The sequence below is a fragment of the Echiichthys vipera genome (genome assembly GCF_963691815.1).
Source record: "Echiichthys vipera genome assembly, chromosome: 14".
Lineage (NCBI taxonomy): Eukaryota > Metazoa > Chordata > Actinopteri > Perciformes > Trachinidae > Echiichthys > Echiichthys vipera.
This window is the reverse complement of record NC_139839.1, coordinates 11,177,643-11,205,312: the sequence shown is the minus strand read 5'-3', so window position 1 is coordinate 11,205,312 and position 27,670 is coordinate 11,177,643. Positions and strand designations below refer to the sequence as shown.

Sequence of the window (27,670 nt, the reverse complement as noted above, 5' to 3'; positions counted from 1 at the left end):
GTTGTGTGACCATTCTCTCAGTGATTATTAGCGATGCACTCCGTGTACCGGGACCGATTGATGTTAAGATGTCTTCGATTATGGAAAAGGAATCCGACGAGGATGGGATTCGAACCCACGCGTGCAGAGCACAATGGATTAGCAGTCCATCGCCTTAACCACTCGGCCACCTCGTCGCATATTGCCCATTCGTTACAATATCGGTAATTATTCCTGCGTTTACATACATATATGGCCATGTGTGGCGTCAGTTCTGTGTTCAGATGTCATGCTTTTCTCGTTTACATTCGGTCAAATAATCACGTTGTGGAGCGCACAGAAGAGTCCGGTGCAGCCACTTTGTCATTGGTTAGTTTTTCCAATCAAACACAAAATACGACCTGTGATTGGTTGAGGGGCGGGGCTTACTTTCAATGAGTACAGGAAGTGTACAGCGTGAGACTGCAATTTGACGAGCTATTGAAGAGAATAAGGTAACAAGTTCAGTTGGTATCCACCTTAATTATGCCTTTTGAAACGTACTAAATAGTAGCTTATCATACAAAGATATAGGTCGCATGAACATCTGCGACGTGTTGTTTTGCTTACAGAAGTTGTGACAGCGTATTTAAATATCCCCAGCACTCAGACACACTTAGCATGGAGCTAGGAGCTAACGGTAACGTTAAATTAGCTGTTTGTAGTAGCCTGAGGATTCAATGTATTTGCAGTATTTACCTAAACGTGCACTTTCAGTGTTACCCCGCTAATGTTAAAGAGGTTTAAAATGTGTTGCTTTCGCATATTGGCGCTTCTCTTTTTATTCTTCGTTTCAATTGAAAGTGAAACAGGAAAACTGGCTCCAGTAACGTAATAACTACTAATGACAACGTTGTAACTTTAACTGTATCCTCTTGGTACTGTTGCCATGGTCACTTACAATAGATCAAGGTATAGGGATAAGCACCTATTGTTTGTATCAGTCAGAAACTTTTAATTTGATTGAATAGCTATAATTTGAATACTCTCCTAGAGTCTTACCTTGGTCTATATCCCAGGCTTAACTTAAACTTTTAACATACCTTATTATACTGTAACAATATATAAGATATATTTTATTCCACCACTAAAAGCCTCAGCCCAAGATATGAGAAATAGCAGAAACTAATGAAACAATGGAGCTGAACTGAACTTTGCAAACGATGATTGTTGTTGTTTTATTGGCAGATACATAGTTGCAACCATTTTGATAACAATCGTTTAATAATGAGGTGAACTGTTGGTGCTTGTCTTTGTTTTAATTGTAAATTGAATTGGTTTGGGCTGTTGGTTGGACAAAACAAGGAATTTACAGACCTCTCCTAGGTTTCTGATAAACTGATGGTTATTTATGACATTTCATAGACTAAAATAATAAAGAGTGTAAGTGGCAGTCCTATTTATTATGTTAACTAATACAGTACAGTACACAATCTGCTTAACCGGTGTAATGCTTAGACAGGTGTGCAAAAAAAAAAGCCATGCTGTTGGTTCTAACTTGCAGTTCTTGTCATCCCCCACCTGACACTCACACATTTTTATTACTATCCTCTGTTCTTTAATCTGTCTCTCTCGCTTCTTTGTCTTCCACCTTCCTTTCTCATGCCATTTACACTTACCTACTCCCTTTTCCCTGCCTCATCTGTTTTTTTTAAATCATTTTCTCTTCCCATCCCCTCTCTTGTTTCAGTTCCTCATTGTCAGTGTCAAACGTAAGACTAAAGATGGTGGACTCCCAGTACTACCTCCCAAATGAGATCGGTGTCTCTGCTCTTGACTGCGGCGAGGCCTTCCGTTTGCTTTCGCCTCAGGAGAAGATGTACGCCCACTACCTGTCACGTGCTGCTTGGTACGTTACCAATCTCAGGATGTAGCAAGTCATGTACTATTGAAAACAAGAAATAAGAGAATTTCTCAGCTGTTTAAAAGAAAAGAAACTTAAGATTTTAGTTTATTGAACGACGGCGACCCTGCTGACCAAAAAACAACAACATTTGCTCTCTTAGGTATGGTGGTCTGGCAGTGCTGCTGCAGACATCCCCAGAATCGGCAGATATCTTTGTCCTGCTGCAGAGACTCTTCAGGAAGCAGACGCCCGCACAGCTGGAACAGGTTGCCACAGCAGTTGGACTCAGCTCTGAGGAGTACCAGGTACACAGTCTTTGTGTCTTTAGTTGTTTCTGCTGCTGCCTCGACATACCCTTTCACCGACATACAAATGCAAACGTGTAAAGATGTTCATTATGCTCTACACTGAATGAAAATGATATAATTGTATTTTTTGTTGTGTTTGATATTTAGGCATTCTTGGTGTATGCAGCTGGTCTGTATGCCAACATGGGAAACTACAAGTCTTTCGGAGACACTAAGTTCATCCCAAACCTGCCCAAGGTAAAAATCCAGTCCAGATACTTTCTAAACAGTTTTTACAAGACACAAAAAGAGTTGAATCAATATTTGTCAACGGACATATTTTAAGCAGTATGAATCTTTGGTGTGTCCACCCAGGACAAGCTTAAAGCTCTGGTGAAGGCCAGCCAGGCATTTCAGGACCAGCCCACTGAGATGGAGGCTCTGTGGGACAGCTGCTCGTGTCTCCTTTACTCCCTAGAAGACAAACAGAAACAGCTGGGTCTGGGTGACAAGGTGGGATCTTAAATCATTTAATGCAGAGTTCAGGTCATCTTAGAACATAGATTGTTTTTTTGTTTGGTAATATTAAATGAAATATCAATTGTGTTGTGTCAGGACTGGATAGATTTGATACATATTTAGAGGAAATGTCTTATTCTGCATCATAAGCACTGGTTGATTGAATATTCAAGCAGATAGTGGCAAGTCAAATGCTCTGCTGTTTGGTGTTTTTAGATTGGCTGCAAACAGCTTCAGTTGCTTTAGGAAGCCACTGAACTTGGCAGTGGGTTGCAGGTGACCCCGCGCTGTGACCCCTATGAGAAAATCCTTGGCTAATGAAATACTTTGGCTTTTCTTTTCTTCAGGGAATTACCACCTACTTCTCAGGAAACTGCTGTCTGGAGGATGCTGAGCTGGCTCAGAAGTTTCTTGACTCGAAAGTAAAACATTTTCTTATTTCCATTGTTGTTTTCCCAAATCTCTATCTTTCTTTTTCTTCTGTACTCAATTCTGACCCCTTATTCATGGTTCATCCTAGTTCTGTGTCTTTTCTCGCTCCTCCGTGTATCTTTCAGTCTGATTTGACATATTCTTAGCTGTATTCTCATGGTTTATCTCTAGAAACTGTCGGCTTACAACACCCGTCTGTTCAAGAGGGACAATGGAGGTAAAGCCTGCTACGAGGTGCGCCTGGCTTCAGCTGTGCAGAAAGGTCAGAACTAAAGCCTCACATTAGAACCAGAATCACATTTATAAACATTTACCACATTCATCATCAACCATTGTGCACTTGTAACAGATTTGGCATACAGAATGTAATGAATATCACATGCTTTTGTAGACTCCATATGTTGATGTGTAGAGGTTTGTTTATGTAACTAATGTTGTTATTGATGCTACACAGTCAGTTCAAGCAAATATAAGTACACTTGTGTTTCACAGACTGCACCGTGGAGGGGGAATGTGAGTCATGCTGCGGCAACTTCAACTTTGAAGACAAAGAGTTCACTGTGAAGAGGGGAGACTATGCACCTCTCATGGAGAAAGTCTCTTATTACCTCAAACAAGCACAGGTGAGGGATACGGTGGGGATTATAGTCAATGTTCAGGCTGTATTGTTTTAGCTGATTGGAACCACAACAGGAACAAAATAGGAAGGTGACAGAACAATATGAATTTGTTAATTTTGCCGTAAAACCTAAATAATTCATCTGTTAAGTGTTGATAGAATATCAGTAAGACCACTGAAGGTAACATAAAGTGGACCAAAACAATAATAGAAAGAGCAGGTGAGAATGCACAGGTAGATATTTTTAGGAGTGTATGAGTGACTGAATTAGACAACAGGGTAAAAATAATCATCCTGCCTCAGTTCCACAATCATAATTCTTCTGTTTCTAAATAACAAACACAGGCCTATGCCGCCAATGAGAACCAGAGAAAGATGCTCGAGGAGTACAGTCGCAGCTTCACCTTTGGATCAGTTGAAGCCCATAAAGAGGGTTCGCGCTACTGGATCAAAGACAAGGGACCAATTGTTGAGAGGTGAGCCCGTTTAACCAAAGTGACATTAAATCAACATTTTGACTGTCCACAGGGAAGGTTTTTGTTTTCCAGTACCATTGCACGCATGACTTGACAGACCTGTTAATCTCCTTACATGTGATATCAAATCATACTAATGTTGATTTTTTTTTTTTTTGATTTATGGAAGAACTTTCTCTAGTCGTGCTACTTTTGTGCAATAATCTCTGAAACCTTTCTCTCTCTGCTCTTACCTCCTTCTCTCAGTTATATAGGTTTCATAGAGAGCTACAGAGACCCGTTTGGCTCCAGAGGAGAGTTTGAAGGTAACCATGGTGATCAAGAACAGTGATATTAGTACAGAGCTGAAAGATATAATTTTGAATGTGCATAAAGAATATCATTTCAAACAACAGGAGGGAGTGTTTATATTCCTGTCTTTTCTTCAAGATTAGTCAGAAATTGCTTCCTTTTCGTTTTTCCTTCTTTTTTTAAAAATTCACTTTGTGATTTCGCCTCTAGGTTTCATTGCGGTTGTGAACAAGGCGATGAGTGAGCGTTTTACCAAACTGGTGAGCTCAGCAGAAGTCTTGCTCCCAGAGCTGCCTTGGCCGAAGGAGTTTGAGAAGGACACTTTCCTTAAACCCGACTTCACCTCTCTGGATGTTCTCACCTTCGCTGGCAGCGGAATACCAGCTGGCATCAACATCCCCAACTGTATGTATGCCGAGATGTGGTTTTAAACTGCACACTATGTCAAATACCACAGTTCAGTTGTTTTAAAATGTTGTCACACATTATTTCATTTTCAAAAGCAATATTTGTGTTTTTGCGTGTAGATGATGACATCAGACAGTCTGAGGGCTTTAAAAACGTGTCACTAGGCAACGTGCTGGCTGTAGCCTATGCTACACAAAAAGAAAAACTCACCTTCCTGGAGGAGGAGGACAAGGTAATGTATTCAGCTTCTTGGGTCGTTTGAAAAAAATGATTTGAAATTGATTCTTAGATGCATTTTGATTCTCTCTTGAAAGATTATGTCCCAATGCAGAAAAGTCAAAAATCAGAAATTTAAAACCCAATTGTCAACATTATGATATAAAATGACACTTTTGTGTGTGTTTTTGCACCAGGATTTGTTCATCAAGTGGAAGGGTCCATCATTCGAGGTGCAGGTTGGACTTCATGAGCTGTTGGGCCATGGAAGTGGCAAGCTTTTTGTCCAGGTCGGTCAAACATCTTGATTTCTCCCTGTCAAAAATGTTTTATTTTTGGATATTGGGTTGAATAATGATCAGTGAGGAAATTATATGTGGTTTGGGTTTGCTTTGCTCCTTCTCTTCCTACAGGATGATAAAGGCAAGTTCAACTTTGACCAGAACACGGTGACCAACCCAGAGACCGGAGAACTGGTGAGTTTTTTTGTGTTAACACCTGGTTTTAAATTTTGCGTTCAGTTGGCAGAAAAAGACAAAGTAACTGAAAGGGAGTGTATTTTTTAGGTGTCCAGTTGGTATCGGGGCAGCGAGACGTGGGACAGTAAATTCTCAACGATTGCATCATCTTACGAAGAATGTCGCGCTGAGTGTGTCGGACTCTATTTGTGTCTCATCAAACACGTGCTCAGGTACATCATGTTTTGCATGTAACCTAAAATCATTGTGTGTCTGTGAATTTGACATAGATGTGCATTATATATTCATATAATTTCACATCCTATGAAATGGTTTATTGTGGATACACCCCTGATATTCTTCCATAGTTTAATGTTGGGGTGGGAACTTTTGAGGGATTTGTTTGGTTCAAAAGCAGGAGAATCAATACTGCTAACTGGACACTGACATGAGCCACAAAGAACACAAGCCTTTTACATACAATGGATAAGACTTTAACATTTTAATATACAATCCCAGAATGTCTTGTAGTGCAAAAATGCTGTTGTAGACCCCTCTAAATCCTAAAGGTATTATCTGGGAGAACATTTTGTGTCTAAGTGCATCACTTATTTTAAAAAAACATTAACAGTAGAACCCAAATAGAGTGCATGTGTTGAGTTAGTTTGGGAGCCTTAATGAGCTGTGTAGCTTCCCTATACTTATACTGGTGGGATCTGTACGGAAGATGATTTGTTGTTATTTGTGTCAAAACACAGTTTCGACATTTTGAGGAAAATAATTTTTCTCTTCATGTTACTAAGGCTTTAATTACAATTTTTGAAGTGGTAAAGCCTTTGTGATTTGTGGCTGATGTCTGTAAGGCAGGCAAGCATGCTAACCTTTGTCTGTGTTTCTGTGTTCAAGTATTTTTGGCCACGAGGGCCAGGATGCGGAGGATGTGGTGTACGTCAACTGGCTCAGCATGGTCAGAGCTGGACTGTTGGGCCTGGAGTTCTACACACCTGAGAGCAAGAGCTGGAGACAGGTAATCTGTCTGCTCTTCATAACATGCTGTCTCTCTCACTCTATACTTGTTTGCAACCTCTTATAATGAATCATAACTTTATACATACTTGCTTTACGATGATTTATATAGAACTTCAGAGAAGCATAGTTTGGGGCGAACAGTGTTTACAAGATAAGTCAACATGCAGACGATTAAGCATGTGTTTCTTAAAACCTGACTGGCTGAGTTTTACATGTCTGTGTTGTTTTATAATACAGCTTATACTAAGTCTGTCTCTGTTTATACGAGTGTCAGGAGATGTATACTGTGTATTTCACATGTACGCTTGTGTATGTGTGCCTAAAGGCTCACATGCAGGCTCGTTTCGTCATCCTACGTGTTCTGCTGGAGGCCGGGGAGGGCCTGGTGGGCCTGGAGGAAGCAACGGGACAGGACGGCAAACCTGACGCTCGAATCACATTGGACCGAAGCAAGATCCATACTGTGGGCAAGAACGCCATCCACAGGTTCCTCTGTAAACTGCAGGTATTTATAATCGATTAATGATTTCAGTAACTTTTAAAGCAAAAAAAAAAGCACTGGTTGAAGCTTTGCAAATGTGAATATATGTTGGTCAAAATGTTTGGGTTTTTGATTTGGTTAAAACAAGTAATTAAGATATAAACTTGGGCTTTGGGAAATGATGTTCTATTAGATCAAACAATGAATGGTTTAATCAAGAACACGATCAGCACATAAATAGATAATAAAAATAATACTTAATAATCGCTTTTCAGTGCTACATTGTTAGCCTGTGTCTAAACAAATCACACCTCGACAACCAACATGTTGCTAACCTGATTCCACCTGTTATAGGTCTTAAAGGCAACAGCAGATGTGGAAGGAGGCAGGGCTCTCTATGACGGCTACTCCACTGTCAGCGACAGCGGCGCTCACAATTTCTTGCGTCTCCGAGAGACGGTACTGCTAAGGAAGGAAGCTCGTAAGATGTTTGTCCAGGCCAACACCAGAGTCAATGGTATGTACCTGCATCTGTACCAGCTATGGCGGTTCACTCATCCGTTGACGTCACTCGCATAACTAATTTTACTCGTTCTCTGTACGCTCTTTATATTAGCCCTACTTCAGTACTTGATAACTGTGTTAATTGATCAAACAAGAAATTGAGAATAGCATTATAAAACAGTTACTGTTCAAAATGTTGTAGTTGGACTGTAAATGCGGCTAAGCAATTGTAGTCAACAGTTATTTATTCAGTGTCTGACTGTGGTTTCCAGGTGACAGCGTAGAACTGGTGGAATACGAAGGCAGCGTGGCAGGTTTGATTCGCTCCTTCACTGAGCGCTTCCAAGACGAAGCAGAGCAGCTGGAGGCTGACCTTTTGGAGCTGAACAAAAGAGACTCCCCCTGCTGGTGTTGATGGATGACTGATCTGCTCCACAGGCTTCAAAATATACCAACTCAAATCAACATTTCTTTTAACCGTATGTGAAAGCAAAATTGATTCTTAACGGAAGTTAAATCACACAATGATCCAAATCCTTTGAGAAGATACTTCTGAAGAGACTAATTCAAGTTTCAAACGATACAATAAAGCCATAAGACTAGAACAGATCTGCCAAAGACACCAGCCACAGTTTTATCTTGCCACGACTCAGATCCAATGTCAGGTGCTGTCTTTAATAAACACGATCAAATACAAATGAGCCGATACGAGACCGTCATTCTTTTAGAAGAATTTAGGACATCTTTTTCTAAAGTAATGAGTCTTTAACTTGTCCATTAAACCAATGCTGCCTGCTGATAAAAATGCTTCCTGTTTCTAAGTGACTGCAGGCAGGGTTTACTTTCAAATCATGGCGGGGTCAGAATTCGGCTTCAGAACCTCACAATATCATCACTCTAGACATGTCAACACTTTTGACTATAAATCCTTCCATCTTTACAGCTTCTCAATTTAGTAAAATGTTTGTCCAGCCTTGATGTTGATGATGATTTGCCAGGTTAAAACTGTTAACTAGCTGCCATAGCTGCTTAGTCCTATTTTTTCCAGGTTTGGTATAAAGAAGTAAGGAAGACTTGACTGTGTAAAATATTGTTCTGTCTGGAAGGCCTAAAGAACCTGTACGGAAAGAAAGGTGGTGTTGAATCTGCACAAATAAAATGTGTTTAATAAGATCTTATTGGCATTTTGTTTTAATCTACCAGAACCACGAGACAGCTGCTCATTTTCCCTAACAATCACCCACACTACTAAGATTAGAAATAGCCCCAATGTTTGAAGTAGGACTTCTATCAACGTTTTGCTGAAGTCTGAAGGCCTGTTTGTTGAAATGTCAGAAACTCATAGATATCACAGTAGTTACCATGTAACATCTAAATCATTGGTGCCTTTACATTGTTCTGACATATAAGGCAAACGGCAACAATGTAATTGTAAAACAGGATAAGTCACATCTTATTTTATGCTAATCAATTAAAGTAAAAGGCTATGATTGCAATGCTTTTTGGTAACCAGCTCGACAGCTGTTGATATGTATTAGGCTACAACAATGATTGTGTTATTTTATTTGTACCTTTTGATGCAAACAAACGAAATATCTTAATTTGATTTTCAGAAATTACTGATATAAGAAACAAATGGCTTCCTATCAGGTAGGAAATGAGTCCAAGACAATCAGTATGGTTTAAAAAAATCCTAGAGCATAATAAAATCTAAAACATATTTAATTTCCCTATTCTAAAAAAGAAACATATATACTCGTATTAATTCTAAACAGTGCTTCACGATAATGTCATTCAGTTTCAGTCTAAAATGTTTTAGACTCTAGAGGCTCGTACCATTGTACTGTTTGTGGGGTAAGGGAGGCGGATGCTCTGCTTCCCCCTCCAGGCTGCTGAAGGAACTGCAGCTGTCTGTGTCATTTAAAGAAGCTGCACTCATCTGTAAAACCAGATCCTCCTCTTCCCTCTTTTTGTCCATATTTGTCTCATTATCTTCTTCCTTTTCATCCATTCCTGCACCCTCCTCCTCAGCCTCTCCATCTGATCTTTGCTGATCTGGTCTTGAAGGAGTATTAGTAGGTGTGTGATAGGCCTGCTCTGCCAGCTCAGGAAAGGATGGAGAGGTGAAGGGAGAGAGAGAGAAGGGGACCTTAGCTGAAGGAGATGGAGATGGGGACTGGTAAGGTGAAAGAGAGGGTGAAGCGTTGGGTGAGTCATACGGAGAGAGAGAAAAGGCAGCCCTGGGAGAAAGAGATGGGGATTGATAAGGCGAGAGGGAGGGAAAAGGACCAGGAGAGTCATGAGGAAAGACGGACGGAGTTGCTTTGGGGAAAAGGGGAGGCGCCATGGGCGAAACAGATGGGGAGAGGTAAGGAGAGAGTGAGGGGGAATGGGATAAATTTATCACTGGAGACGGCTGCATGTAGTCTGAGTCGTCTGGGAGATTCTCCATCACTGTTGGTAGCTTAGCTGTAGCCTCCTTTCCACTGACTCCACCTTCACTTTGGCCTGGTTCTATCTGTGTCTGGCCCTGCGTTGCTGACGGAGGCGGAACCTGAGCATCACTGAGAGCGTCCTTATTTACGTCCTCGCTTTGTAAAAGACCTTGACTGCGATGGGTGGTTCCTTGTCCTTGTTTCTGAGCTTTACATTTTCCTTTGGTTTTGGGCATCAAAGGTGGTGGAGGTGGAGGAGCGAGCGGGGGCGAAAGCAAGGTCGAGGACTCTGTGGAAATACGAACCTTAAGGCTGCGTTTGAACATGCGGCGTCTGGACAAAGCGGTCTGGGACTGCAGGAAAAGGGGGTTAATGAAACAGAGAGCGCCCTGGCCGGAGCCATAGTCCAATTCACTGGGGCTGCGTGTCGTGATTGGACAAAACTCATGGAACAGGGTGGGACTGGAACCTGATTGTTTGGTGGTGGAAGTGTCTGATTTCGGTGCTAGGTTGTCTGAGTCGGGCAGGGGAGCTGAATCAGGCTGAGCTGCAGAGCTCGTCTGTGGGGCAGCAGTGGACGGGACTGAGGTTACACTGACTGGCTTCTTCTCATTGTCCTTCTTCTCATTGTCCTTCTTCTCATTGTCCTTCTTCTCATTGTCCTTCTTCTGGGGCTTAGGTGCCTCCCGTGGCCCACGGACGTTTAGGTGGGAATTCCAGAATTCTATAAAACAATGTAGATGTTTTTTTGTCATTACAAACAATGAAACAATGATTTCTCACCTAATTAGTCAATTTCAAGCAATTTCCATATTTTCTTTTGTACAAAGATGCACAAAAATATAACATCTTAATACTTTTGAAACCATCTTCACAATATTGTGTCGTCCAAGATTATCAAGGAGAATATTTCATAGCATATATACTGTTAATTATATTATAATTCATTAATACAATTTAATTTCATTAAGTTTTTCTGTGTACTCATTGGACAATATTTACCAGTGTTTATGTTTGTAACACAGCAGCTGGAACATTATATAAAAAATAATAAATGCAGTTTATCTGCAATAAGTCATTTAAAGTTCTTTAATGTCTTTTAATTTGAGGTTGAGGTTAGAAAATCTACTACTACTGTCAGAAAACAAAACGTTATGTTCACCAACCTATTCCCATATGTGAGATGGACTCGAGCTCTTTGTGGGATGTCGCCTTTGCAATGGCTTCAGGAAGCTCCAGGGGGAAGCGTAATACATCTCTAATACACAGATAATATATGAAACCCAACACCAACATTAGTTCTTGCAGATCAATCAATACTGACAGTGATCAAAGTGGAAAAATATATTGTAGAGGAAGTGAAGGTGAGGAAACGAAACAAATGAAATAAGAATGAGGAAGACAGGAGTTTACCTGCTGACACAGTAGAAGGAAATTAGTCTTGGGAGATCTGGGAAGCTGATGGCTGAAGTCTCCAGAGACAGAGCTTTGGGTTTGGAGAATACAAACGTTGCAGGGATTTTTGAAAAGGGGAGAACGGTAGTTAGTGTGTAGTTGTGTGTGAATACTGTGTAACACTGGAGCAAGGCGGTTTTTGCAATTTTTATAAGGCTAACATACATTTTAATTGATTTCCTGCCTTCCACTGACTTGCAGGGAAACATCATAGTCTATCACTTACTTCGTGAAATGTGAATATTATGAAGCATATACGTGTGTAGTTGTCAATTGACTGAAATAAGCACAGTATTACATTTAAATGGTCTGTTTTCAGCTTTGTACCTGTGGAGATCTGTTGAAATTAAGTTCTTTGTTTTGCCTGGGAAAAAAGTACTCTCTTATTTCATGCAACAATGAGATGCAACCTTTGCAGTATACAGTACATACAGAAAAGGTTACCTGACTTATTCTTAAAAATAGTAGGAGCGGTTATGTTAGATTTCAGTGCCGCATTTGGTGTCACTGATCATGATATTTTAATTTAAAAGCTTAAATGGTTTTAGTCCATCTGTGACTACATTGATGACGAGTTATTTCCCTTCATAACACAGAGGGTCTTTTATAATAGTAGTCTTTCAAATTGTATTAGTTTAGCATGTGGTATACCACAAGGAAGCTGTCTAGGACCACTCCGTTTTTAGGTTTTAAATACGACTTACCCTCTGCTGTGAAAAATGCAGTTATAACAATGCATGCTGATGATTTCACCATATATTATTCAGCAGCCATAAAGTCATTATTAATTAAGTCAAGTTTTATCTAGTGAGTTGAATAAAGTATATGATTAGATTAAAACTACTAAATTAGCCTTGGATGTATCCAGAGCTAAAGGTATCGTCTTTGGGTCGGACACAGAAATCACATTTTAAAACTCGTACCCTTACTGGAGTGTTCCTGCCTGATGCCAAACTGTTGAACAAAGGATGGCACGCTGTCATCCGTCAAACGGACACACAGCACGTTTCTCTGGGACGTGCGAGACTTACGCACCAGGAAGGTCTGCAGGAAAACACAATGGATTACTGTGAGTGCATGTGTGAGTGTGTAGGACATGGAAGGTTTACAGAGATAGAGATAGAGAGTGTGTGTGTGTGTGTGTGTGTGTGTGTGTCTGTGTGAGAAAGAGTGTGTATTTCATGTGTGTATATTGCACTTGTGTTTTCTTTAGTTTAAGTGTATGTGGCTCTGACCCCAGGAGGCTCTCTCTGCAGTATGTGCAGTGCGGTGGCAGAGTTGATGGACAGCTGAAGCCAGACAGGAACTGTGAGCAGGAGACGGTCCAGGACGCTGACACTCTTCAGAGAGCCCTGTCCTCTTTGATGCCCCTTGAACTTGTGCTCTGACGGCTGGGTGGGCTCCGGGAAATCATACAGAGGTTCCCCTTGCTGTGCCATCTACACACACACAAACACACACACACACACACACACACACACACACACACACACACACACACACACACACACACACACACACACACACACACACACACACACACACACACACACACACACACACACACACACACACACACACACACACACACACACACACACACACACACACAAAGATTACTAAACAAGCCTACAGAGCACAGGGCCTAGTAGGGTCAGGGGCCCTGGATCCCAAACAAAATGGGAGACACAAAATGACTAAAAATTGACGCAAAACAACCACACAATGACCACAAAGAGATGCAAAATGACTAATAGTATCGTAACGTCCCTCAATGATCAGGCGGTGAGACTTTATCCCGTTTGTTGTGGTTTATTTTCTAACTGAACACGGCTAATGTGGGCCGCAGCCGACGCCAACAAAGAAAAACTTTCTAACTTCTAACTCTTTTTATTCGTCTTTTTAACTACAGGTTTCCAGCCTCTCTAAAGAAACAACATGTAACTTCAATGACCTGTGGGGCAGCTCAGTGATTCACTCGAACAGTGACACATTCTAACATTAACAGTCACTACAGTCTGTTACAGTATTTAGGAGACTCTTTGAGTTTCTCTTTAAGTATACCAACAAAAAGTACACCCTTGGTTTTTAGGCCTATATGTCTTGCAACTGACCTACACTCCCATAGTGTATGCAACAGGTTATTATCTCTCCCTGTGGCCAACATTCACAACAGGAAGATGGGTGGGATACCACACACACACACACACACACACACACACACACACACACACACACACACACACACACACACACACACACACACACACACACACACACACACACACACACACACACACACACACACACACACACACACCCCTGCGTAATAAATCTCCCTGGATTGAGACAGCATGTCCAGACTTGGTAAAGTGCAGCAGCTCAGACGGAGCTTAAATGAAATAAGCTAAACGTTTAAACTATAGACACGGGACACACAAACACCACGGACAGCGGTACATTAAATATATACAGTACTATTCTTTTTAAGCTAGTAATGATATCGTTGGTTTAAGGCTGTTATTCTGAAGATACAATAACCTTTAAGTCTCTCCACAGCCTACATGTCAACATCTGCCCTGATCCGCAGCGCGCATTCCTGTAAAATATTGCACATTTCCTCTTCAAACTATGATGCACACAGTCTTCCAACTGTACGCAACTTGTGTCTAATTTTAAGGTCAACATGCTCGTTGTGTACCCTACCTCTTTGCCCCGATGCTTCTTTTTGTATCCCCTTCAGGTGCACTTTATGTTGGCATGCTCCTTATTCTTCCATCAGCGTCACCACGGTGAAAACTGCACTTCTCTTCCACTTTGGCCTGTCATGACGTGTGTTCCCAGATCTGGCTCCTCCTCCCCTCCTACCTCTCACCTGGAAACAAACATGTGATACCTGCACCTCTATCATCGGATATGTCATCGGACACAGCACGTGTGCAAAACGGAATTATTACCGGTAGTAGACTATTGTCAAAACTTTATTTTTTTTTTACAAGGTTACAAAGTGCTTTGCGGAAAAACCCCAAAACAACAGATAAAAACAACAAAGACAGTGGGATCATGTAAACATCAAACATAAAAACTGTAGAATAAAATAAAGCCAAATAAATAGATTTTATATAGATGTATGTATATTAAAAGGCCAAGGAGCGATGAGGATAAAACCTAGCAACCAATTAAATATCCATAAACGCTCTGCTATAAAAGAAAGTTATTATTCCTAAATATGGCTGATATAACACATATAATATATATAACACTATAGATTCATTGAAGGTAATAGTAGTGGATAAAAACGTAGCTTTACTAAAGTAAAAGTAGTAGTTCAACCGTGTAAGTAAAAGTAAAAGAACATAATATCATCAAAATATACTTAGAGTAAAAGTAGTATTTCAGAAAAGGTGTAGGCCTATATATCATGTTTGTATTATATTTTTGGATCATCATTTTTTATGAATTACTGTGGATCACTTACATATCACAGCTGTTTTAGTTATTTTAGCTTATGAATTCATCGCTTAGGCTCAACAAAGTCTTATCTTAAACAACAATAATAGCCTACATCATAATATATTTGTTGGTTATATTTTGAATTATCAATCTGAGTGTACAAAATGTAGCAGAGTAAAAATTAGGCTATCATATCCCTTCTCCAGAACTGTAGTGGAGTAGGTTAAAAAAAGGAGCATGAATTGTAATTAAGTCAAATTCAACATGAATACATGTAGTCTACTTTCCACCAGTAGTTTAATTGTTATTGTAGTCAACATCACTGGCATACTTGGCTTTGTGTTTGATATAAAACAGTACTTTAAAAAGTAACAGTAACCTACTAGGCCTAATGTGAGCGACAACATTAGGCTTACAGTTTGTTTTTTTACGTGACACACAGGACATGCCTGCAATAGGATTTTAGAGTTCACTCTACTCAGTAGATGTTTATGGAAGATTTCTGATTTATATTTACAATCTTCCATGTGATGTGATCTAGTGACTAAAATTCAATACAATATAATAAATATATATTAAATAACTTCATGTTGTGTGACCCAATAGGCTTAACTTTTCTTTTTTACCAACTATATTTTGTGAATATAGTGTAGTGATAATATATTTTGTGTTTATATTTGACTCAAATATAGTCCCAGTCCCAGCCTGGTCAGATGCGTACATGAACTGATGAAGCCTCTTGGATGAGAGGTGAAACGTCTTCCTAGACAAATAACCAAGTCCAGTTGCTTTTGACTGAAATTGCTTTGAGGATAAAGATGACCTGAACGAATGAGAACATTCACAGGCCTCAAATATAGTAGTAAAAAAAAATGTATCACTACACAAGACACACAAGACACAACTCTTCATATAGGATTTAAGTTTCTAAAATTATTCTATTTTTTTTACATTAACTTGCATATAATGTGACCAAATATAAAAGTGACTCAAATATAAAAGCAAAATGTGTCACTACACCGCCATCTTGCGCACACCCAAACTGCGCCTCCATGGAAACCGGAGCCGGATGTGACGTTTGACACAGCCTCCAGGACCGCGTTGGGTAAGAAGCCTGTGTAACGTTGCTATGCTAGCACCATTTTAACACCGTTCCTCCTTTTGTATGTATAACTGCTAACACAGTAGGATTAAAATAGTTAATTTACTATATGATGGCTCAAGGCGACGATTGAGCTCTCGCTTAAGCAAACGTTTTCAACCACTATTATAAAATCACTACCTTAGCATAGCTAGCTTAGCTACCGTTAGCTAACGTTACATCGTTAATGTTTGCGTTCAACAAAATGGTCTGTAGGGTTTTTAGTTGGTCCTGTAGCTGAGCTCATAGTTTGCCATAAAACAAACTGTATGATAAAATAACCGATTGTGCGTCGTTTGTCTAGCATAGCCGTCAGCTGGGTGAGCTAACTTAGCAGCTACTCTGCCTCTAACTTCATTGGACCAGCCTTCACCGCGAAAGTAAACGGCTTTATTAGCTAGTTAATGACGTTACGTTAGCTGACGCCAATGCGCTACTGCAATGTAATAACTATTTCTAGGTAACCCTATCTGGCAGCATCACTTCAACTAGACAAAATAACGAGTTATTTTCTTAAGCATATTCTGATTGCTGTATGATGGTAATTATCCAGAGACAGTAATGAGACTTATGGCTGCACATTAGGCTAATATTGCAACAGTTGTTTCAACACAGCCCTCGTTTTTTTGTATTATATTATCTTGCTTGTCTAATATCTTTGCATGTACTTTTCTAATGTGGTTGGACGTTTTGCATTCTACTTGTATTTTAGAGTCTGTGTCCCACATCCAGAATATATACTATCTTGACCTGTTTTTGATGAATACATTGGCTAAACATGTCTAAAGTTCTGTGACATTATTGCATAAATTAGATTAGGCCAGAGATCTTCAACAGGGGGCCCGCCAAATTATTTGATACTCTTTCCAGTCTTTTTTTTTTTTTTAAATGTGTGAAAACATACATTAACATGAATGCAACGTATTATTAGCAATCATACATTTGTGAAAGAAAAAATATATAAATACATTTACACAACCTTGATGATGGGCTTTCTGGCTCATATGTGAGGTAGCCATGCACAGATACAATTGAGCTGAAGGATTAAATGTGCCTTCCAAATGTATGTTTAACATTAACATATGATATCTATAAATATATTAATATTTTAGTAATGATCAATGTAATACCTTAGGCTTGCACCATATAAACCTGTGTGTAGGCTCAAGACTGCCCTAGTTGGTAGGCCCAGTTTAATATGTAACAATTTTAATACAATATTTCTAGTAGGGGGTCCCTGCCCCATCTCTCTTTTAACTAAGGGTGCCTTGGCCTAAAAAATGCTGAAGACCACTGTTCCAAAGGATAAAACCTAACCAAAGCATCCTGTTTTCTTTTTTACAGATGCCTGCTTGATACAGAGATGAGCGGTGAGAACGTGAAGTTGTTTGTGGGGAACCTTCCTTTAGAAGCAACTCACGACGAGCTAAACAAGCTTTTTGCTCCATATGGCGAGATCAACACCTGCTCTTTGCTCAGACAGTATGCCTTCGTTACCCTGAAGGGAGAGGGGGCAGCAGACAGGTATTCAACCATTCATCACCATTTTCCGATGCATGAATTCATTGCTATTCTATAAACATTCTTGCATAATACACATGCATGTATAAACAGCTACTTTTTGACACCTTGCTCATCAGGTGAAATGAGTTGTGGAGGTTTGCTATTCAAGCTTATCGAGTCAGTTTTGAACACAATGCATGTTGCCTCTTACAATTGTTGTCTCTACTGTCAGTGTGTATTAAATCATAAGATGGAAGTTCATTCATCTTGAAGAAAATGTATTTGCCAGTTATGCTCAGCATGAATAGTACATAATATTGCGTATGCATACTGTAGTGCAGGGATGGGGAACCCATGCTCCTGCATGTTTTAGGTTCCTCCCGGCTCTAATACACCTGAGTCTAATGTAACATTTTAATGGAAGAGCTTGCCGAGCTACACTTCCTCGCTTAATAGAGCTGTACTCAACATTGAGAGAATATATATAGCAGCAAACAAATATTTTCTGTGTAAAGATAAAGTGTAGTAATTGTGTCCTGTGCAGAGATAGAATTCACTCAGTGTGTGTTCCTATCGAAGTTTCTATGTTTGTTTTGATAGCAGGTCCAGTCGTGCGTGCATGATGGTGCATGTGGCTGTGAAAAAAGGACGCCTTTATTTCATGTATTGGGCAGCAGGCTGTAAGAGCTGTGTTCCGGCAATCCTAGTCCTATATTTTGAGTACAGCTTCTTTAATATAAGAACCCTAATAGACACTCGGCAGTTATGATTGTGCAGCAGCCTTAAACCACACTGTGTCTAAGGTGTGAAAAACCTAAACCTAGCTTTTGGCTCTTTCTCTTTCATTGTCAAAGGGTTTTCTGACCGAAAAAATGCTGACGGACAGATATTACAGCAGATTCAGTAATGAGCTAAATCTTTCATAGTATAACTGACAAGTCTGTTTGGTTTAGTGCAGTAACAAAATAACTTTAGAAGCATTGTTGGGTGAAAATACAACATGAAATGGATCCCTGCTGAATCAAAAACTGATTAGTTCAAGAAGGTTTGGGGTCTATATACAGTTTGACGCGTTAACTGTCCAATGGAAAATATAATTACTATAAAATAAAGAGACATTTGACTGGTTTTAGCTTCATATATCCGATTCTACAAATTGTTTATTTCAAACCTGAGCTAAAATATCTGCAGCATCACTGCTCTGCTGTCCTGATGATGATGCTTAGATATTTCTTGTTCTTACTTCACAGGGCCATACGACATCTCGATGGCAAAGAGTACAGAGGCAGGCCCCTGGTGGTTGAGGAGTCACGTGCACGCCCACCCAACTCCACTAAAGTGTTTGTGGGCAACCTTGCTGCAACATGTTCAGCAGATGACCTGCATGGACTTTTCTCAACCTTCGGAAGAGTTTTAGACTGTGATAAAGTCAAAGGTGAGTTGTAAAGCTCACCAATACTGATGGTACAGCACAAATATATGCATTGGTTTGCAAGTACAGTAACCAAAATGCTCAGAATACCTCGTCAGAATGCAGTGGGACATTTAGACAGTTGGGTCTTCAAAGTTTGCCTCATGCTAACACTGATCTTCCTGCTTCATTTATACTTTACAGCCAGGTTATGCTCAAATGTTGGCTATGCATTTGTGCATATGGAGAGGAAAGAGGAGGCCCTGGTAGCTATTGAAGGACTCAACGGGACCATGTTCAAGGGCCGTCAGTTGGCCGTAGAGCTGTCCAAAGCCCAACCTTTGATCAACCAGCTTGCAATGTCTGGAAATTCAAACAACCCTGGCGGTGGTTTAGCTGCAGGTACAGATGAAGGATCCATTTGTTTAGCATGTCTTTTTATATAAATTAAATCTGAAAACGACTCATACTCTCATCATGTATTCTGCTCCCTTTTCATCGCAGGTGGCAGGGAGGGTCTTCTTCCACGACCACCACCATCACTAGAGCACCATCAGAGTCAAGCAGCCGTGCTAGCAGCAGCTGCAGCAGCCGCGGCTGGACTACCCATACAAGTAAGCTTAATTCTCTTGGAGGGTATCCACTATCTTGAAAACATCTAACTTGCTGTCTGTATCTTTGGGAAAAAAACTGAGCTCAAGAGTTCATGAAATGTCAAAGGGTTTGTTGGTAAACTTATTTGAACCAGATTGTTTGTCTAAAGCTCCCCTTACCATTATCGATGTATTGTTTTTATATTAATTAGTTTGGAGTATTATTAGCAGAGGTGAATGTGTGTCAATAAAGTTAACACAAGAGAAAAAAAATGATAATAAAAAAACTCAACACACATAGTGACCTTGAACCTGACAAGATGGAGGGCTCTGAAAGAACAGGCCCGCCTGCAATTACATAATAACGCCAAAGAGGCCGCTAGCAACAAGGTATTTCAAATCTTACTGGTTATGACTTTAAACAGTAGAATCTCTCATCTTTCTTTGCAGGTTCAACAAAGTGTCCATAACTCATTCTACAACACCACATCCTTTGATCCCACCTACGCTGCTTTAAAGGGCATTACAAGTGCTAAAGGTGCAGATGGGGTGATATACGGTGCTCTTGCCAGCCAGGTATATGGATCTGTTGCTGACCAAGTATACCAAGATATGGCCAATCACACTCACGCTGCCGTCGCCGCTGTTGAAGAAGTAGAGCCACAGACTGCACCAGATCCAACAACACTTTTTGAGGCAGCAAGAGCCAAGTTCTTTCAGGAGGGACAGAAGGTCTTCTAGCATTTATTTGTGTAAAAAATGTATACTGTCCTCAGTGTATATGTGTGTGTTCATGTTTATTTCCTGACTTATTTTGAATTAAAGGTTCTGGCAGAGCAGCAGGCAGGGAGAAAGGCAGCGACTGCAGACAGTGAGCGGGACCGCAGCCCAATCAGAGGGAACCGAGCGCCTCTCCTTCCCGACCCCGTTCCAGGCTCCTTCGCTCAGATACGACCTAAGCGTCGCGCCCTGCTGCCGACACCACCTGGAGCACCTGAAGAGGCCCCAGCTGCCACAAACACTCCTGAAGGGTCAGATCCTGTTGCTAGGTACACATAACACCTATTTGATAAAGGGGTGGAGGCAGAAGAAAAATAAGCAGGCTTCCACTTACATATATAATAACAATTTCCATAGCATTGATGAATAAATTATTACATTTATATTAATGTCCAGTGCTTTACAAAAACAAAAATATACACCCCCTTGTCCATTATGTCATGTGAGATGTGATTTTTGGACTAACTTTGTTTCTACTCTCCCTTCTTCTACTTCTCTTTTACCTCTTCAACTATAAACAGGTCTTACACAGAGTACTACCAGCAAATGCATCAATACCAACAGTATCAGCAGTACCAGCAACAGTACCAATACCTCCAGTATGCCTACACCAATCCTCCTCCCCCGCCTCCCCCTCCACCGGCCAACACACAGGCACAAGCCTGCACCACCGCTACCGCGCCCCCAGGGACGTACTCGGCGCCCCCAACGTATGCAGCACCGGGAGCCTACGCACCGCCAGGAACGTACGACACTTCGGGAAGTTACAACACCTCATCAGGGAGCTACAACGTTTCGTCTGGGAACTACGATGCCTCGTCAGGAAGCTATGATGCATCTGGAGGCTACGGGGCACCGGGAGCATATGATTCATCAGGAGCTTATGCAGCAGCGGGAAGCTACTCCACATCCACACCGTATGAGCAGACACCCGCACACGGGCAACCCATGCCCCAGCGCCATGATTACCCTTACCACACTCCAGAACCCCCTTATCGATAGTCCCACCCCCACACACTCCTTCCACACTGCAGATTGTGTGCGCGTGTGTGTGTGTGTGTTTGTGTGCATGTGTATTTCCATAAGGGACAGTTTAAAGAGGAAATCCAGAGAGGGAGCAAAGTTGTAATTTGAATGTAATTCAAATATAAAGTATCTCCCCTTTTCTCCACCACAGCTTAGTCTCTAGCTTACCTGTCAGTTGATGGCTGTGTGGCTAAGTGGGACAGCTATTCTTGGATTATTGTCATGCATTCACAGTTTTTGTTAGATGTTATAGACACAGCTGGTTCCTTGTTTGATGTTAAAGAAGCTTTAACATTTCTTGGGACAAAGTTGGACTCAGGCCAAGGTAGGCTCTCATAAGGCAAGCACTTTCATTTGAGTAAAGGCCTTCTTTATACTCTACATATAAAATGCGCACCAAATAAGCAGTCCTAAATTCATGCATGTCCCACTTTTCAAGTAGGGCACAAAATGAAAAACACGGATAAATTATTAAATAACTATAAAAACGGTTATACAGGAAGAGAAAATTATCCATCTGGCAATCTGGCCTCTTTACAAGATGCATTAAACTTGCTGCCTTTGAAAAACTCATCTTTTGGCGATCCATTTTGAATTATACATCCAAACTCAGACACTAGCATTGGCAAAGGAACAGAGAGTGTGTAACAGGTCTGTTTGAATTCAGCTGCGTTGACCCTTTTGTAATAGCCTAGTCTGTTTATCCCAACATTTAACTACCGGATTGGTAATATGCGTCGATTAGAAGAGAAAGCAGAAGTCAAGTGAAATGGAGCGGTGTCTTTACTGAAGAACCTTCTTTTTGTAAATATAGAGAATGTTTCTTAATTGACCGGCCTGTCTTATGTTTCAGGCTGGTTTAAGTGAGCTGACAGGTTTAGTGCTAATCAAGCAATCCCCACTCAAAGTGATGACATTTATTTTTTTGCCCCTCTGTTTTGGGCCATGGAAATCTTTTGGCAAAAATAACAATTGCAAATCAACATCTTGAAATTGAAGGTTATAGGATCATTTGGCTTCTCTTGCAGACCAATGAACTTGGGCATGTTGTGATTGCATTTTTGCCAGCTGGCATTAAAAGTTTTTCTTGAGGCTATCGGGGTTTTTTTCAGGGTGTGAAGAGTGAATACAGAGTAGATTTGGAGTCAACACAGGCCTTCCTGTTTAATTGTGAGAGTTCGCTTAAGTTAAGATGGCTATTACCAGTCTAATTATGCGTGCTTGCAGCTTCAAAGTCACGAGGGGTAGCCAAGGGTGAACATGACTATGGTAAAAGCGTTTTTCTCGAGGATACAAACTCAGGAGTTAAATATATCCTGTCAAGTCAGTGTTTTCAAGTCAGAACTTAATGTTTTAGGTAATTTTGCAGTTATTCACATTTCTTTCTTTCTGCTTCAGTTCTCTGTTGAGTCACAATCAAAGCATCCTGTGTGAAAAGCTTTTAGTCCAAAGAAGAGTTCGTTTTTCTGTACCTATTATTATAATTCATACGAAGAATCGCAGCAATTGGCCAATGATGTTAAAACTCTTAGCATTATCAGTACTTAATTTTCCAATTGGTTTTTGACTTTTTCTATTATTTGCTTTTGTTCCAGTCTCATCAGCTGCTGTCATGCATCTGCTCACATTGGCAACCATCGGTGATTTAGAGGGAAGGTTGAACTAGTTTTCATACCAGGAATTGTACAGTTTGGTACTTGTGTAAATACTCCAAACCTTGATCTGACCTGACTGTTAGTATTGAGATTAAATGATTGTATTTCTTCCTAAACAGTTGGAGATGTTGAATAGACAAGATGAGGTAGGACAGTTGAGTTGTTGTATCAGTCTGTAAAAAAAAAAGAAAAAGAAAAGAGGCAACCCTAAGGCAAGACGGTACTCCAAATACAGTCATGCTTTTAGTGAGTGTTATTGAACCATTGTGGCATGGGAGTGTACTAACACACACTGTAAAATCAGACATTGCATACAAGTGCAGATTCTAAAAATGGGAGGAAACAGTGATTCACCATTTGAGCTGAGAGCAGGTACACGTGTTTTTTTTTTCTTGATGCAGTGCAGTTGCGTGTTGCAGATGTGTACAGCGTAGGGTTATTGACTGAGTGGATATGATGTGACAGTCATGGCACTGCAGGTGAATTTGAGGGTTGTTTTGGATTGAGAAAAGGCTGCTGATTTTTCCCGAGCAGCAGTGAGAAGGGCCGGTGACCTTTCTTTTTCCCTCTTCTGATCTCACCAGAAACACACACTTCATTTTGACACTTACCGGCTTTCTCTGCATTCAGATCACACGTAGACAACTCCACACTTGTATCTAGATGGGTTCATTGCATTTTACTCATGCAAAGCAGACTACACGTGCAAATGATACTAATGCACACCTGATTCCACCTGTATCTTCTATGACTTACATTAGTTGTTCCGTTCGTGATCACACCACACACTAGTTTCATTTTATTTCTTATTCCCCACCTGAATTGGTAGTATTTTCTTAGGTTTAAGTGACACATAGCCTCTAAATTTCCACATTATTCCACCTTCTCCATGTGAACTGTTAGTTGCATGCCTTGTTGTTGCTGCTGCTCCAGCCACCTTCTTCCTCTTGCTGATTATTGCAGCTAGAGTGGGAGGGAGCCAAACTGAGCCCTTGCCCTGGACGTACGCCACACGCAGCTGTAGCGTGGGATGGGGAAAACAGCAGCGTTAGGCCTGAAACTGCTGTGGACGATGGGGTGTCCCCCCACTAAGGTAAACACTCAGACCACACACTCCTGCCCCTCCCCGAAAACACACGTACACAAGCACACTCATACACACATACAGACACAGCTATATGCATACTTTAATTTATCAGGAATTCAGATTTTTGGAAATGGATCTCATCGTTTTTTAATGGGAGATTTTTTCCTGCTTTTGATTTTCCTGATGATATCCCTGCATCGCCCTACCAACAAGCATACTCTGCTCATACATTCCTGCTCACACACACACACACACACACCAGATTTGGAGGACATGTTTACTGTCTTTAAGTCTAAATCCGAACCCCTTCTGAAGCAGGCAGGTTGTTGTTAGTACACCCTGTATCTAACAGCCTGCCATTCAAGAGTACCAGGCAATCAAAGCCAGAGCTGGACGTGGGACATTTAAATAGGATGGGTTTTAGTTTTTGTAAACGCGCCCCTGGGCCACTTTGGGGTTAAGTGCCTTGCGTAAGAGCACATCGGTAGGCCCTTCATTTCAGAGTTGAATAACCTGGCTCAGGATCGGTTGCTGGTTCAACGCTCGACTCCCCCTCTCCCCTAAAACAGCGATTTTTGATGCCACATTCAACTTGTATGAATGACAATGAACACAAATATTATCATTTTGTTTTAAATTACATTTTGTCCTATGTTCTTTGAAATGTTTAATTATCAATAAAAGAATTTGACCTGAGCTGTAGCTTTTCTGTGTGAATATTTTAAGTTAACAAATTAACAGAAAGTGTTTGTGGAGCAGTAACCAAATAATTCTATGAACTCAGCATCAGAGGACGTTTTATTCCATTTTCTTCCAAAAACATCAACCTATGCTTTTCAAATAAAAACCAATAATTTGATAACAATCAAACTTGTTGATAATTCAATCACTTTGATATACAAAAAAAAAATAAAATGAGAAGAAATTGAAGGTATGGAACCTCACTCCCTGCTAACAACACATTTTCACATACACTGCTGAGTTTCATGCCCTCAACAACAACAAACAGTTTACAGATGGGCACTAGAGTACTGAATGAGTGTAGTGAATGCAGTATACACAATACTGAGGGTATACTGAGGTAATATGGTGAGTTGGCCTAAGTACCTAAATGGACAAAGGATGGAGTGTGAAACTGCATAGACATCATGCACCTTTCACTGGCAAAACAACATGGAAATGCAGTTTCTGCTCTGATAACATGTAAGTCTAGTTTCCAGTTGCCAGATTAGTCTGTGAAGTAGCTTCAGTGATGAATACAGATGTCTACTTTGTATCTGCAGAGAATTGAGTCCGCAGATAATAGTCTTGGGAGTCTTCCATTATGGAAAACGCTGTACTACAAGGAACCCATTAAAGTTCACCCCCTATGCCTATGTCCTTTTTGTAAAGTTAGAGTGCAGGTAGAGGTATTGTGTGCGCTGATCATTTACGTAGATACTGCAGCGGAAAACAAGTCCTTTTTATCAGACTATGAAAAGACGAGATGAACGGAATGCAAGAGAAAATTTCTTTCTTCAACAGACTCTTAAGTCTGAGGATGCTTTTAGGAAATCCAAGCCCGGACTAAAAACTACAACTTCTAGTTTGCCTCTTTGCTTTTATACTGTATCCCTTACATTGATTTAGCACAGGGGAGAGGGAAATCAAGGATAATTAAACTATGTGCTCCTAAAATATGTGGCCAAAGAGACATGACTGACAAACATGGGGATACTAAATTTTGACTAACTTTGTACCCATCTGCAGTGGGGTTAAAAATGATAAAATGGATCTCAAAACCCTTTGTCCAGGTCTGTATATGTCCTGGGCCTAGTTTGCTTGAATTGTCTCAAAATAAAGTTGAAGCTCCTGGTGAATCCAAGCCTGGTTTCGGGAAACCAGTCCGTGCTTTAAGAGGATGACTGGAAAAGAATAAGTCCAGTTGATGGCAACAGACAGGACAAGACTGGGCAAACACGTTAAAAACACCACACAATGTTGACCAGACCAAACACATATTACAGTACTTTGACTTTCAATCACAACCTCCCAGGATGCTGCTGGCATAGTATGAAAAAGGAGCGAGCATTCAAACAGACTTATTGAAAATAGCAACGCTTTAATAAAGAGCGATTTTACAAGACTGCAATGTCTAGCTAGCTAGGTGATAACTGGCATTGACATCCATGGTGTTTTACAAAGATTCAGTTATGGTAACTGGGTTTGAAGTTTGATGGGTTACTTGCAAGTTGCATTTCTGCATGCGAGGCAGCCTTCAAACAGTTCCGCACCCTACATTGTAAAACAGTTGATTATGAATGTCAATGAGCGTTCATGTCAAGAGGTAAGTAAAAAATCTCATGGAGAAATTTCCTTAACGTTTTCCAAACACACCGGTAAGTGAGAGTTCACACAATGGTCATGCTTTTACCGGGCACACAAGCCAATAAAAAGACGACACTTAATCATGCAAAAAAAGACAGTTTTGCTTGTCTCTAAAAGTAAAAGAACAAAAAAATCCTTTTGAGTTCTGATATCATCCATCCATAGTGACCTTGAATAAGAAGAAGCTGCGCTTTGATGATGACTTTGGTGCAAAAAAATGTTCCTGTTTCGAAGAGGACAGACCCTGTCCTGTCCACTCCCTTGATGAAGACACTCTTGGTATAGACCAGTTGTGATAGTTTACCCTTGACCCCCCCACCCCACAGACCCCACCCCCTTCCTCCTCAAGATGGACACAAACATTACAAACATCAAACCCACCCACCCACCCACCCATCCCTGGATGATGACACCTTCAAAATACAACCATTCAAACACAGATACAGCAATAAATTGTCCCACGTACAGTACGTCATCCAATGGGGCTTCGATCACTTTACAGAGAGAGCACGTCTAAAAACACATGAACGGCATTAACTATATACAGAGGACACAGTAACAGTCAGAGGTTGGCCCAGGATGGATCGAGCTGCGTCGTGGGAGTGAAGTGCACAATGAAAAGAGCATTCAGCTGACGGAGAAAGACAAACCACTGGGACGAGGAGTAATGGAGGGGAGTGAAACGACAATTTTTCCAAAGGAGATATCCAAATGTCAGCTGGCCTCTTGTTGAAAACCCTCAGAGAATATCTGCCTGCTTGGTGACAATTTCTAACACCGAAGAGTCTCTGCTGGTAGTAGAGCCGTAGCTGCAGGGAGATTGGTTTTTGCGTAGCCAGCAGTTACAGTTCAAGGTTGGATCGCAACGATACGCCACCATACAGTCGCGATTCTCTGACGATTTTGTTCGGAATCACAAGCGTGTGCAGCTCCATCTGTCTGGAGAGGTTCGCCTCAGATTCACTTTGAGATTCCAGGTCTGATGACTTTGGGGCGTCTTTTTTTTTTTTCATTTTCTCAGCAGATGACTGATCCTTGGAGGCATCTTAATTTGATGTTGGGTTGTCCAGACTGAGACACGGCCACAACAACACTCACTGCTAAGTTAGTACATGCCACCAGCTCACTAGAGATCTTTCATCTCCGAGGAAACCGAGGAACATGACCCTGTTTATCTCTA

At 40.8% G+C, this 27,670-nt stretch overlaps 3 protein-coding genes across 4 annotated transcripts; 2 read left to right on the top strand and 1 right to left on the bottom strand.

The window, feature by feature from the left end:
- The first annotated feature begins 447 nt into the window (after positions 1 to 447).
- Positions 448 to 9,094, top strand: dpp3 (dipeptidyl-peptidase 3). The gene is made up of 19 exons (XM_083926414.1): positions 448 to 473; positions 1,709 to 1,867; positions 2,025 to 2,169; positions 2,320 to 2,409; positions 2,527 to 2,664; positions 3,018 to 3,092; positions 3,274 to 3,364; positions 3,595 to 3,725; positions 4,067 to 4,197; positions 4,444 to 4,502; positions 4,699 to 4,893; positions 5,016 to 5,128; positions 5,310 to 5,402; positions 5,526 to 5,588; positions 5,679 to 5,803; positions 6,477 to 6,597; positions 6,925 to 7,104; positions 7,435 to 7,597; positions 7,857 to 9,094. The coding sequence occupies exons 2-19, from the start codon at positions 1,743 to 1,745 to the stop codon at positions 7,997 to 7,999; spliced, it is 2,181 nt and encodes a 726-aa protein (XP_083782540.1). The 5' UTR covers positions 448 to 473; positions 1,709 to 1,742; the 3' UTR covers positions 8,000 to 9,094.
- Positions 9,095 to 9,362: 268 nt separating this feature from the next.
- LOC310957100 (uncharacterized protein) lies at positions 9,363 to 14,302 on the bottom strand. Its single transcript, XM_083927531.1, has 6 exons — positions 14,181 to 14,302; positions 12,710 to 12,913; positions 12,398 to 12,518; positions 11,433 to 11,505; positions 11,186 to 11,277; positions 9,363 to 10,743 (listed from the first exon to the last, which is right to left on the bottom strand). Exons 2-6 carry the CDS (start codon positions 12,911 to 12,913, stop codon positions 9,407 to 9,409), a joined length of 1,827 nt encoding a protein of 608 aa, XP_083783657.1. The 5' UTR covers positions 14,181 to 14,302; the 3' UTR covers positions 9,363 to 9,406.
- A 1,713-nt stretch (positions 14,303 to 16,015) lies between these two features.
- Positions 16,016 to 24,819, top strand: rbm14a (RNA binding motif protein 14a). 2 transcript variants are annotated; one of them, XM_083926876.1, is made up of 8 exons: positions 16,016 to 16,032; positions 17,413 to 17,592; positions 18,822 to 19,006; positions 19,187 to 19,384; positions 19,487 to 19,596; positions 20,026 to 20,307; positions 20,401 to 20,606; positions 20,877 to 24,819. In XM_083926876.1, exons 2-8 carry the CDS (start codon positions 17,432 to 17,434, stop codon positions 21,355 to 21,357), a joined length of 1,623 nt encoding a protein of 540 aa, XP_083783002.1. In that variant the 5' UTR covers positions 16,016 to 16,032; positions 17,413 to 17,431; the 3' UTR covers positions 21,358 to 24,819. The 2 variants fall into 2 exon arrangements, with proteins under 2 accessions (XP_083783002.1, XP_083783001.1); XM_083926875.1 differs by having other exon boundaries at positions 20,401 to 20,624.
- The last annotated feature ends 2,851 nt before the right edge of the window (positions 24,820 to 27,670 follow it).